Consider the following 13,292-nt stretch of genomic DNA (forward strand, 5'->3'; position numbering starts at 1 on the left):
TCAAAAGACAATGCAGACAACTAGAAGAAAATGGAGAAAGAATAACCAAGAACCCATGAAAACAGCATGGAGAAAACTAAACCCACAATACAAGCTGAAACTAAAAGAAAAACACACCACACCAACCTAATAGGCAAAGAAACCCAAGATACAAAAAAACTATTCCAAATACTAAAAGAACTCACAGACACCAAACCCTATCTGGCCAATAACGGAACCCCTCCCCCCTCAGCTACACTTTTAGCCGAATACTTTAAAAACAAAATCACAACTGCCTCCCACAGAAAAAGACTCAGCAGCAGCAAACAGAACTTGGTCCCACTTCCCCACAATACAATGGTCCGACTTTAACAAACTTTACAAAAAATACAGCCACACAACCTGTGATCTCAACCACTGCCCTCCATACCTATTAAAATCCTACAGTACCAAATTCTGCGCTATCCTCTTACAATGGATACAAACCATGCTCACAGATGGACTTTTCTTGCAAGACCTTAGCAAAATCGTCGTCACCCCGATCCTAAAAGACCCTAAAGGAGCAACAGATCAACTATCCAACTACAGACCCATAGCTTCTATACCACTTTATGTCAAACTAATGGAAGGCCTGGTAGCCAAACTCCTCACCAACTACCTAGAAAACCACAACATACTCCACCCCTCACAATCGGGTTTCAGAACCAACTACAGCACAGAGACACTACTAGGTTCCCTCCTAGACACAGCTAGACAACACCTCAGCATAGGTAGAAAAATGCTGATTATACAACTGGATCTCACCGCAGCATTTGACCTGGTGGACCACAACATCCTACTACAAATACTAAATTCAATAGGAATCACACATGGTTTCAAGGATTCCTACAATCCAGAACCTACAGAGTAAAGTTGAACAAAGAAAAATCAGAACCATGGTCCAATCCTTGCGGCGTTCCCCAAGGATCTCCACTATCCCCAACTCTCTTTAATCTCTACATTGCATCCCTCGGAACCTGCCTGGACAAATTAGGCTTAACCTCCTATAGCTATGCAGACAACCAACCAACGTCCTCCATGACAGACACTCTACACAGGACACTTGAAACAGTTACAACATGGATGAATAACCACAAACTGAAACTGAACACAGACAAGACAAAATTCATTCTCCTCGAAAATAATAAAATCCCAACTATAACAAATTTAGTAATAAACTCAATCACATACCCCATACAACCCACTCTAAAACTTCTGGGAATGACAATATACAGATGCTGTACCATTCAACCACAAATCAACAAAACAATACAAAAATCATTTGTGGTCATGAGAAACTTAAGGCAAGTTCGAAAATTCTTAGACAGAACACAATTCCAGCTCTTGGTCCAGTCCCTAGTCCTAGGTCTTCTAGACTACTGCAACATACTCTATTTCCCCTGCCCCACAACCATGATAAAACAACTACAAACAGTTCAAAACACAGCATTAAGACTTATCTATTCAATGAGGAAACATGACCACATCACAGCGGCATACCTAGATTCACACTGGCTCCCAATACAAGCAAGAGTACAATTCAAATTCTACTGCCTACTATTTAAAACCATAAACGGAGATAGCCCAGTCTACCTAAACAACCGCCTAATCCAAACTACCTCAGCCAGACACAGGAGAACTCACAAACCGTTCACTCATCCCCCAGAGGCATCAAATGAAAAAACTGTACGATGGCCTTCTAGTCACACAAGCAGCAAAACTAGACTACCAACTTTCCAATTTACTGATAACGACTCCAGACTACAAATCGTTTAGAAAAGAAATAAAAACCATCCTATTCAAGACATCCTTGAAGACAAACTAACACCGCAATAATCATCCCAATTCTCTGAAGCAACTCGCTCTACTCTTCAATTCCTCTGGAAATGGCCAGATAAATTATTTTGTAATCCGCCTTGAACCACAAGGTATTAACATAACATAAGAACATAAGCAGTGCTTCTGTTGGGTCAGACCAGGGGTCAATCATGCCCAGCAGTCCACTCACGTGGCAGCCCATCAGGTCCAGGATCTGTATAGTAATCCTCTATCTATACTCTTCTATCCCCTTTTCCTTCATAAAATTGTTCAATCCCTTCTTGAACTCCAATACCATACCCTGTCCTATCACACCCTCTGGAAGCGCATTCCAGGTGTCCATCACGTGTTGGGTGAAGAAGAACTTCCTAGCGTTGGCTCTGAATCTGTCCCCTTTTAATTTTTCTAAATGCCCTCTCGTTCTTGTAGTTTTTGAAAGTTTGAAGAATCTGTCCCTCTCCACTTTCTCTATGCCCTTCATGATCTTGTAAGTCTCTATCATATCCCCTCTAAGTCTCCGCTTCTCCAGGGAGAAGAGCCCCAGTTTCTCCAATCTTTCAGCATATGAAAGGTTTTCCATACCTTTTATCAAACGTGTCGCTTTCTTCTGAAACTCTCTCGAGTATCGTCATATCCTTCTTTAGGTACGGTGACCAATATTGGACGCAGTAATCTAGATGCGGGCACACTATCGCCCGATACAAGCAGGATAACTTCTTTCGTTCTGATTGTAATGCCCTTCTTGATTATACCTAGCATTCTATTCGCTTTCTTAGCAGCCGCTGCGCACTGTGCAGACGGCTTCATTGTCTTGTCCACTATTACCCTCAAGTCCCTTTCTTGGGTACTCTCACTCAATAACAGCCCTCCCATCGTGTAGCTATACCTCGGGTTTCTGTTTCCGACGTGCAAGACTTTACATTTTTCTACATTGAACTTCATCTGCCATCTCGTCGCCCACTCCCCTATTCTGTTCAGGTTCCTTTGTAAATCTTCGCAATCCGCTTTGGTCCTAGCCCCACTAAATAGTTTGGTGTCGTCTGTGAATTTTATTACTTTGCACTTCGTCCCTGTTTCTAGATCATTTATAAATAAATTGAATAGCAGCGGTCCAAGCACCGACCCCTGCGGAACACCACTCGTGACCCTCCTCCAGTCCGAGTAGTGGCCCTTCACGCCCACCCTCTGCTTTCTTCCCGCCAACCAATTTCTGATCCATCTGTGTACGTCTCCTTCCACCCCATGATTCTTCAGTTTCCGAAGTAGGCGTTCATGGGGTACCTTGTCGAAAGCTTTTTGGAAGTCTAAGTATACGATGTCTATGGGGTCCCCTTTGTCCATCCATTTGTTAATTCCTTCGAAGATGTGCAATAAGTTCATTAGGCACTATCTTCCCTTGCAGAAGCCATGTTGGCGGAATAGAAATCACTAATGTAATGTAATGTAAGTTGGGCATTTTTATTTAGTGTGCTCAATAAACTGAGTTTCCAGGCCCAGTTTCTACTTTATCCAGACATAAAATTAATGGCTTTTTGACCGTTCCCAAAGAGCTTGAGTGGAGTACTAGACAAGATTGTGCCTGTCTCCTCTTTTGTTTGCGTTACTTATTGAGCCCTTGGTCTTTTTGATACCTAAGCATGAGGGAATTTAGGGAGTCTAATTAAGGGGGTCACTCCTATAAAATTTTACTTTTTCCTGTTGATATGCTCCTGTTTGCGTGTGATCCGAAAACCTTCCATTTCAGAATGATTCCTACTCCAGTTCCACCCCCGACAACATATGGCTCCTTCACAGCCAGCAAAATCATGGCTTACTCCATCTACCTGTTGTCAGATCCTCTCTTATGCATCAGTACATTGCTGCATCTGACCTTCAGGAAGGCACATCTCCAATAATTTTTTTGTCTCCATTCTCAGATTTAACGTGTGTGTGTGTGTGTTTGGGGGGGCTGCTGCAAGCTTGAACTAGGCAGCCACTCCATAGGTTGACATCACTTCATCACCTCAAAAGCTTCTAGATTTTTCTGAGCCATATAGTTATTTCCCTGTGCAGGCTCCATCAAATGATTTTACCGGTTGTGAGGGCTTGCTATCTTGCATGTCTTCAGAGAAATTACCTTTAGCATTGCTGAGAGTTCTTAAGTCACTATAGAATCATGACAAATTTACATTAAGAAATGTCACAAACAGATAAGCTGGTTCAATCTGAAAGTACTTACTTTTTCAGAAATATGGACAGGAAGTTTTGTGCTGTTCTCATAGCTGTTTCATAAGAGTTAGTAATAAGGACGTCATGATCCACCTATAAATAATAGCAAGATTACTATATACAAGTAAACAGCACACTCTGCTTATCAATGGATTTTCTGAGTCACTTACCTTTTTGTTTGATGACTCCTCTGAATTAGAATCCTTGTTTGATGGTAGGTGCACAACACACTGAATGAGCTGAAGGACAAGTGCAGTCACCATCTGAATATACATAGGCTCTCCATCCATATCACTGCTGTTTAACCTGTCAAAGAAAATATATTGGTCTCATATGCTGGTATAACTGTCAGAAAAGCAACACCAAAATACAGTATAAGCCTTTAAATAATAATATATTCACTGGACAAAAGAAGGAAATGACAAAAACAGTCAAATATTTTGCAGGCTAAAAAAGGATAGTAGGTCCAATGTTCCATAGTTACTTATCTGTAAAAGGTATTTTCCATGGGCAGCAGGATATCAAGCCTCACAAGTGCGATGATGTCCATGATGGAGCCAGAAAGGTATAGAGAACAAGCATGATTGTTCTCATATCAGTGTCACCAAGCAGGGCCAACTCAATTCAGCATAAAGCTACAATCAGAAGACACTATTTCCAAGGTAAAGCAGACAGATTTCCCTGAAGACTGGTTATCCTGCTGTCCTTGGTTAATACAAGCCTTCACTTTCTCCTAAGACAACCTGAATAGAAGTCAGGATGCACTCCTTACCTGCTGTCGGAGAGGAAGTTCGGGCCAGCCAATCGCTGCCTGGCTGGGCGGAACTTCCTCTCCGACGGCAGAATTGATGTCGGGGAGAGGAATGCTGGTCGGCCCGAAGCAGGGAGAGCATGGGGCGTCGGCGTCGGCGGCTTTGGGGCCTGTTTTCCATTGGTGGCGGTTTGGGTCCTGTTCCCCGATGGCAGCGGCAGTGGCTTGGGGAAAGGCAGGGAGAAAGAAAGAAAGGGGGCAGGCAGGGAGACAGAAGGAAAGAAGAGAAACAGAAAAAAAGAAAGGGGGAATGAAGAGAGAAAGAAAGGTCAGGGAGAGAGGAAGAAAAAGTTGGGGGAGGGAATGAGGTGTGGAGGAGAGGAAGCATACAGGCTGAAAGAAAGATTGGATGCACAGTCAGAAGAAGAAAGTGCAACCAGAGACATGAAATCACTAGACAAGGTAGGAAAAATGATTTTATTTTAAATTTAGTGATCAAAATGTGTCTGAATTTATATCTGCTGTCTATATTTTACAATATGGTCCGCTTTTACTAAACCGCAATAATGGTTTTTAGCGCAGGGAGCTTATAAGCATCGAGAGCAGCGCTGGGCATTCAGTGCAGCTCCCTGCACTAAAAACTGCTATTGTGGTTTAGTAAAAAGGGAGGGGGGTGGGTATTTGTCTATTTTTGTATGGTTGTTACTGAGGTGACAGTGCATAGAGTCATCTGCTTTGACCTCTTTGAAAAAACCCCGGAATAGGAATGATAATTAACAATTCTGTGCGTACAGTGTGCGTTGTGTTTTTTTAAAATTTTATTGTTGGTAGATCATTTTGACTCGGTCATTTTAAAAGTAGCCCGCGAGTCAAAAAAGTGTGGGCACCCCTGTTCTACAAGGAGAACTGTTCCAGCAGTTGGTAATGGAACCCATGCGGGATGGGGTCATTCTGGACTTACTGCTTACAAATGGTGAAAGTGTTTCTGATTTTACAGTGGGTGATCAACTGGCATCCAGTGATCACTGCATGGTATGGTTTAATATCAAGATGGATATAGAGAGCGTTCATTCAAAAGCAAAGGTTCTAAACTTAAAAAAAAATAACTTTCTTCAGATGGGGGTTTACATCAAAGAATTGTCTGGGAGGGAAAGTCTGGAAGGAGTAGAAATGCGGTGGGCAAAACTGAAAGGAGCGATTATAAGGGCGACAAACCTTTTTCTGAGGCAAGTAAGTAAAAGTAAGAGGAAAAGAAGGCTGCTTTGGTTCTCAAAAGTAGTAGCTGAGAAGGTAAGGAATAAGAGGTTAGCTTTCATAAACTTCAAAAGATTGCAAAAAGAGGAAGACAGGCAAAAATATCTGGAAAAGTTAAGAGAGGCTGGTCGTGTAGTCAGGAAAGCAAAGATGTAAATGGAAGAAAAAACAACACACGGTAAAATGGGGAGACAATTTATTTTTTAGATATATTAGTGATAGGAAGATGTGTAAAAGTTGCATTGTGAAACTCAAAGGTGAAGGGAAGGCATATGTAGAAACTGATAAAGAAAAGGCTGAATTGCTAAACAAATACTTCTGTTCTGTGTTCAAGACTGAAGTGCCGGGAGCGGGACTGCAGAAGACAAACGTGAATAGGGATGGAGGAGTAATATTCCCTGATCGATTTTCAGACGGTTGTATTCGTGAGTTGCTAGCTATAATAAAGGTAGACAAAGCTATGGGGTTCGACGGTGTACATCTGAGGGTGCTGAAGGATCTTAGGGAAGAGAAGGGGATGTGGTCCCTTCTCCACAAAAGTGGAAGTAAGGAAGAAGAGAATTACAGGCCGGTACATTTGATTTCTGTGGTAAGCAAATTAATGGAAACACTTTTCAAACAGAGAATGGTGATGTTTCTGGAATCTGGTGGATTACAGGACTGGAAGCAACAAGGATTCACTGAGGTAGGTCTTGTCAGACAAATCTGATCAATTTCTTTGACTGGGTGACCAGAGAACTGGATAGAGGATGTGCGCTAGATGTAGTGTATTTAGATTTTAGCAAATGTTTGACAATGTTCCACACAGTCGTCTAATAAATAAACTGAGTGCCCTTGGGATGGGTCCCAAAGTGACAGGCTGGGTCAGGCACTGGTTGAGTGGAAGGTGACAGAGGGTAGTGATTAATGGAAATCGCTCTGAGGAAAGGGATGTTACCAGTGGTGTGCCTCAAGTTTCTGTTCTTGGGCCTGGTCTTTTGAACATTTTTATCAATGATATTGCTGAAGGGTTGTCGGGTAAGATTTGCCTCTTTGCAGATGAAACCAAAATCTGCAATAGAGTAGATACACTGGATGGTGTGAATTACATGAAGAAAGGCCTGGCGAAGCTTGAAGAATGGTCTGATATTTGGCAGCTAAAAGTTAATACTATGAAATGCAAGGTCATGCATTTGGGCTACAAAAACCCGAGGGAATAGTAGTTTAGGGGGTGAAGAACTTATATGCACGATGGAAGAGCGGGATTTGGGTGTTATTGTATGTGATGATCTTAAGGTAGCCAAACAGGTTGAAAAGGTGACAGCAAAAGCTAGAAGGATACTAGGGTGCATAGAGAGAGGTATGGCCAGTAGGAAAAAGGAGGTATTGATGCCTCTGTATAAGACTCTGGTGAGACCTCATTTAGAATACTGTATACAATTCTGGAGGCCGCACTTTCAAAAAGATATAAAAGGGATGTAGTTGGTCCAGAGGAAGGCTACTAAAATGGTATGTGGTCTTTGTGATAAAGCGTATGGTGACAGACTTAAAGATCTCAATCTGTATACTTTGGAGAAAGGCAGGAGGGAGAGATATGATAGAGACGTTTAAATTCCTATTTAATATAAATGTGCATGAGTCGAGTCTCTTTTATTTGAAAGGAAACTCTGCAATGAGAGGGCTTAGGATGAAGTTAAGAGGTGCTAGGGTCCGAAGTAATCTAAGAAAATACTTTTTTACGGAAAGGGTGGTAGATGCATGGAACAGTCTTCTGGAAGAGGTGGTGGAAATAGAGACTGTGTCTGAATTCAAGAGGGCCTGGGATAGGCACATGGGATCTCTCGGAGAGAGAAAGAAATAATGATTACTGCGGTTGGGCAGACTAGATGGGCCATTTGGCCTTTATCTGCCATCATATTTCTATGTTTCCACCTGGGTATTACTGATAAGATACCAATCTGTATGGCTGGGGAGTCCATTGTGAAGGCAGGCCACTGTAAGGCAGGTGGATGCCATCCCAGAGTAGCTGAACAATAAATCACTTGGAGTTGAGAGTGATATGGTTGGTCCTTCGAGCACTGAGTGACCTGAAGGGGAGGGCAGTTTGCATCTTTTCAGACAATGTGACAGCAGCAGCCTATGCCAACTGTCGGGGGCACTGCTCCGGTTGGAAGTGAAGATGCTATTCTTTTGGGAGGAAACTCACCTGTTTCCTCCCAACGACACATGTAGCAGGAGTGGACAATGTGAATGGAGAAAAAACAACCGAGAACATACAAAAACAACCTGGAGAACACTGAACAAACAATACAAACAAAAGCTAAAAGAAAGGCATACTATACCAATCAGATAGGCATAGAAATCCAAGACACCAAAAAACTTTTCAAACTACTAAAGGAGCTCACAGACACCAAACCCTACCTGGCCACCAAAACCTCCCCGCCCCCCTCAGCCAATCAATTGGCTGAATTCTTCAGAAACAAAATATCAACAGCCAGAAACACCTTCACCCCAAACCACCTCAACGAAATCTCGATATCACCTAATGAAAACAAGGCCTACACAGTAGACAGAAACTGATCAGATTTCCCAGACACACAGTGGCACAACCTCTACAAAAAATACAGTCATGCAGCCTGCGACCTCAACCACTGTCCCCCATACCTGTTAAAAGCCGCCAGCACTAGATTCCGCACTCACCTCATAAGGTGGATTAGTTACATGCTCACAGAGGGTCAATTTCCACAAGAAATCACCAAAATCATCATAACCCCTATTCTGAAAGACCCAAAGGGAGCAACAGATCAGCCATCCAATTACAGACCTATAGCCTCAATACCGCTATATGTCAAACTAATAGAAGGCCTCGTAGCAAAACTTTTCACCGAATACTTAGAAACCCACAACATTCTTCACCCCTCACAATCAGGCTTCAGAGGCAACTACAGTACAGAAACACTACTAGAAACAGCCAAACACCTAAGGAAAGGCGAAAAAATGTTACTCATACAACTCGATCTCACAGCGGCATTCGACCTAGTAGATCACAACATCCTACTACAAACACTGGAGGCAATAGGAATTTGAAGGATTCCTCCGCTCAAGAAGATACAGAGCAAACAATGAACAATCAGAATCCTGTAACAACCCTTGCGGAGTCCCACAAGGCTTCCCACTATCACCAACACTCTTCAACCTTTACATAGCCACACTTGGCACATGCTTAGACAAACAAGGTACAATGTCATACAGCTACACAGACAATATCACCATCCTCCTGCCTTTCAACCAAACCACTCCAACACAACTAACAAACTACACATTGAACTAGAAACAATGTCAAAATGGATGAGAGACCACAAATTAAAACTGAACCAAGACAAAACCAAATTCTTACTTCTAGAAAGAAACAAAACCCCAACCATAACAAAGCTAGAAATAAACTCTATCACATATCCCTTACAACCCAACCTAAAACTGCTGGGAATAATGATAGACAAAGGCTGCACCATGCAACTTCAAATCAGCAAAATGGTTCCGAAGACATTCGCAACCATGCACAACTTAAGACAAGTCCAAAAATACTTCAACAACAAACAATTCAAACTCATAGTACAAGCGCTAATTCTAGGACTCCTGGACTACTGTAACATACTTTACCTGTCATGCCCCGCCACCATGCTTACCTGTCATGCCCCGCCACCATGCTAAAACAATTACAAACAGTCCAAAATACAGCCCTAAGACTAATATACTCGCTGAAAAAATATGACCACATTACCTCAGCTTTCCAAGACTCACACTGGCTCCCAGTACAAGCACGCATACAACATAAATTCTACAGCATCCTATTCAAAGCCCTAAATGGAAATGGACCAAGCTATCTGAACAACCGCCTAATCTGGAAAAACACATCCAGACCAAGGAGAACTCATGCACACTTTACCCACTCCCCAATAAAAGGCATGCAAAGCAAAAAAAATATGATGGTCTACTAGCAACCAGAGCAACAAAAATAGATCACCACCTCTCAAATCTGTTGACCATGACGCCCAACTACAAAACATTCAGGGAAGAATTGAAAACCATACTATTCAAGAAATTTGTCAAATGATCTAACCAAACCATATCGACCATTCCCAGATCCCGACGCATACTATAGCTATCAACCTTGTAATCTCCCTGGAAATGCCCAGGCTAATTTCTTGTTGTAAACCGCCTAGAACTGAAAGGTATTGGCGGGATAGGAAACATCAATGGAATGGAATGGAATAGAATAGTTGACAGAATCATGAGATGCTGGGGGTGACCGGAGTTCAATCTCATGGCATCAGCTGACAACAGGAAAGCAGCTTGATTCCTCAGTTGAAGACACAAACTAGGAAGAACCGGCTTGGGCATTCTGGTTCAGCCCTGGCCTCAAACATTGCTCCTGTATGTGTTTCCCCTATAGCCAATGATAAGGCAGATTACTTCAAAGAATCAGGACTCACGACAGCTGGGTAATTCTGGTTGTCCTGGACAACCATGTCCACGACATGGCCGTGGTAAGCAGATCCGATGCGCCTAGAAAGAGGCAAAGGTCTCCGGCTTCTGTGTCACCTGGGTCTTCTCTTTCAGGGACCAATGGCCCTGGAGGATCCAGAGTGCTATGGTGTTATGGCCTGGCTCTTGAGCATGTGACCTTAGCATGCAAAGGGTAGTCAGAGGTGGTTATAGTCACTCTGCTGATATCTAAGAAACAGTCCACCCTGGCAGCCTATGCAAAGGCCTGAAAGGCCCAATTGCAATAGTGTTGGCTTTTCTTCATGGGGGGCTTGAAAAAGGCCTTGCCATTGGTTTGTTTAAAGTTCAGATAATGGGCCTTTCCTGCTTCAAGAGCACAGGCCAACAAGCAGATGTTGGCCTCATACCCAGATGTGTCCAGTTTATAAATGGAGCTTTATGCCTTCAACCTCTGGTTCATCAGCCCTTCCCATCTTTGAAGGTTAATTTCATCCTATGGGCATTTGCTAGGGCCCTGTATGAGCCCTTGGAAGAGGCATCATTGAAGGATCTGGCAGCAGGAAGGGTTTAAGAATTGCAGGCCTTATCCTGCAGGGAGTCTTTTCTTAAGATTTCAAAGGCTGGTATCTCACTGCGAATGGTACCTTCCTTCTTACCGAAAGTTGTGTCGAGCTTCTACGTAAACCAGTAAGTATGCCTGCCAGCGTTTACGCCTATGGGGGAGAAGAAGGCTGAAAAGGTTCTAATATTTTTGAAAATTCAAATAGTGCCGGTTCATTATTTGGAGATACAAATGAGTTTTGGCTCTCAGATCATCTCTTCATACTCACGGGAGCAGAACAAAGAGGAAGGTCAGCCTCGAAGGCAACAATTTCTAAATTGATTTGCATGGCCATATTTTCAGCCTATATTGGGAGCAGAGAGCAGTCAAATGTCTCTTTGAAAGCGAACTCCACTAGAGGTGTCATGTCGTCCTCAGAGGAATCCAGAGCAGTACCGCCTGAGGAAATTTGTAGGGTGGCCAAGTGGTCAAATCTCCACCCTTCTGTCTCATTCCTCCCTCATTTTTCTCCAAAGCAGGACCCCTTTAATTTGTGTGCTCTGATATGGGTCTGACAGCTGGATCAAGAACAATGTCCAGACTGGAGAGAACACAGTCTTCACGACTACCTTCCATTTGGTATGGGGCATATCAAAAGAAAGGAAAATCTCCAACCACAAACTCTAAACCGGTAAACACTGCCAGCAGTCATGCCACCATCTTGGCAGCTGCAATTTAAGCAGAGTCCAACTTGGAGTTCAATGGACGAAGTGTCAGCTTCAGTTGTCTCATCAGATGTGTGAATGAAGTTCGCCCACTGATAGCAATTTGAAATTGTTGATGATGAGACTCGACTCTACGCCTCCTGTACCATGTGAAGAGAGTCGAGCACCGTTATTTTTCTTGTGAGCTCAGCAGCTCGGGGGCTGGATTTCGTGTTTGCATCAATCACTGCCATCACATATCTTAGGACGAGCGACCTATAATGACATTTGAAGTTTGCGATTATCCCTTGGTCCATTGGTTGGATCAAAGAGGTTGTGTTTAGTGGAAGAAATACGAATTTGATGTTGGTTAGTCTTACGTCATTGCTGTGTGCTGCACAGTTATCACAATGTGCCTCCTACGCCTTGTCATCAGATTGTCAAGCTTCTGCAATCATTCAATCCACAGTGTCACCGTCATTCATGCGTTTTTGTTGCTTTCATATTCAACAGGCAGGCGTTTAACATTTTTGAAAAACTGAGGATTTCGATTCTTCCCAATCACTACTGGCTCCAGCTTTTCACTACCGTCCATATTGCAACTGAGCAACAATGTCAGTCGTTCCTTTGGCACCTTGTAGCTAACTTTTGCTGTGTTTGAAAGCCAATGTTCCATCAGGGATGACACGCTAGTGCAGGCTTGTCTCATTGGCGTTGAAAACATTGCATGGTTCATATCCATCAATGACTGATGGTAACACTTCCATGACCCATCTTTCTGCACTAAACTTATTCTTAAATCTTATGCCGTTACGAACTTTCCACCTCTCTAACCATCCGTTTGTTGCTTTGAAGTCTTCAGATAGTTGTGCTGATTTCTCCATCAACAGATTGGCAGTTGTTCGACTTCTAGCTTCAGCAAACCATCGCAGCAATGCCTATTCAATGTCTCCAGCCTTCTCAATTGTTTTCCGTTTTCTGGTAGGATTGCTGTTGTTTTGCCAGTCTTTCAATATGGCTTGCTTTTTTTTTTTTTTTTTTTTTTGTAAATCCGAGAAATCTGGCTAGGTTGAACGCTGTAATGTTTTGCAATAGAGACCTGATTCTCCTGTTGGTCAAATCTCTTTAAGACATCGACACTTTCAGCCAAAGACAATGACTTTTGTCCAGCATGGTGGACATGTTCGGCCAAAGACAATGATTTTTGTCTATGTGACGCCATGGTGCAGTTCCGAAAGTTCAAACACCTGGCCAGGCTTAGACTGCTGTTTCGAAAAACATGGCTCATCCACGTGAGAACGTGATTGCTTTTAACTGGAGTGAACGTAACATTAACGAATAGAGGTGGGACCTATAACATCAGTGCTTATCAGAATTGCAATTATCCAGAGTTTACTTCCATTGACTTTAATGTCAAAAAACGGGACCATGGTGGTAGGCTGCGGATAACCGAAGCATGCGCTTAACTGACATGCACTTAGGTGGAGTCTTGAAGCCCTATCAGATGTGAATT

General features: G+C 42.9%; 1 protein-coding gene across 1 annotated transcript in view; it reads right to left on the reverse strand.

Moving 5' to 3' along the window:
- Positions 1–13,292, reverse strand: part of NIPBL (NIPBL cohesin loading factor) — a 1,354,860-nt gene that overhangs the window by 479,227 nt on the left and 862,341 nt on the right. Inside the window, 2 exon segments of the mRNA XM_033932779.1 lie at positions 4,055–4,137; positions 4,215–4,350. Coding sequence (XP_033788670.1) covers positions 4,055–4,137; positions 4,215–4,350 — 219 coding nt within the window.

Source organism: Geotrypetes seraphini, chromosome 1, assembly GCF_902459505.1.
Source record: "Geotrypetes seraphini chromosome 1, aGeoSer1.1, whole genome shotgun sequence".
NCBI classification, from domain to species: domain Eukaryota; kingdom Metazoa; phylum Chordata; class Amphibia; order Gymnophiona; family Dermophiidae; genus Geotrypetes; species Geotrypetes seraphini.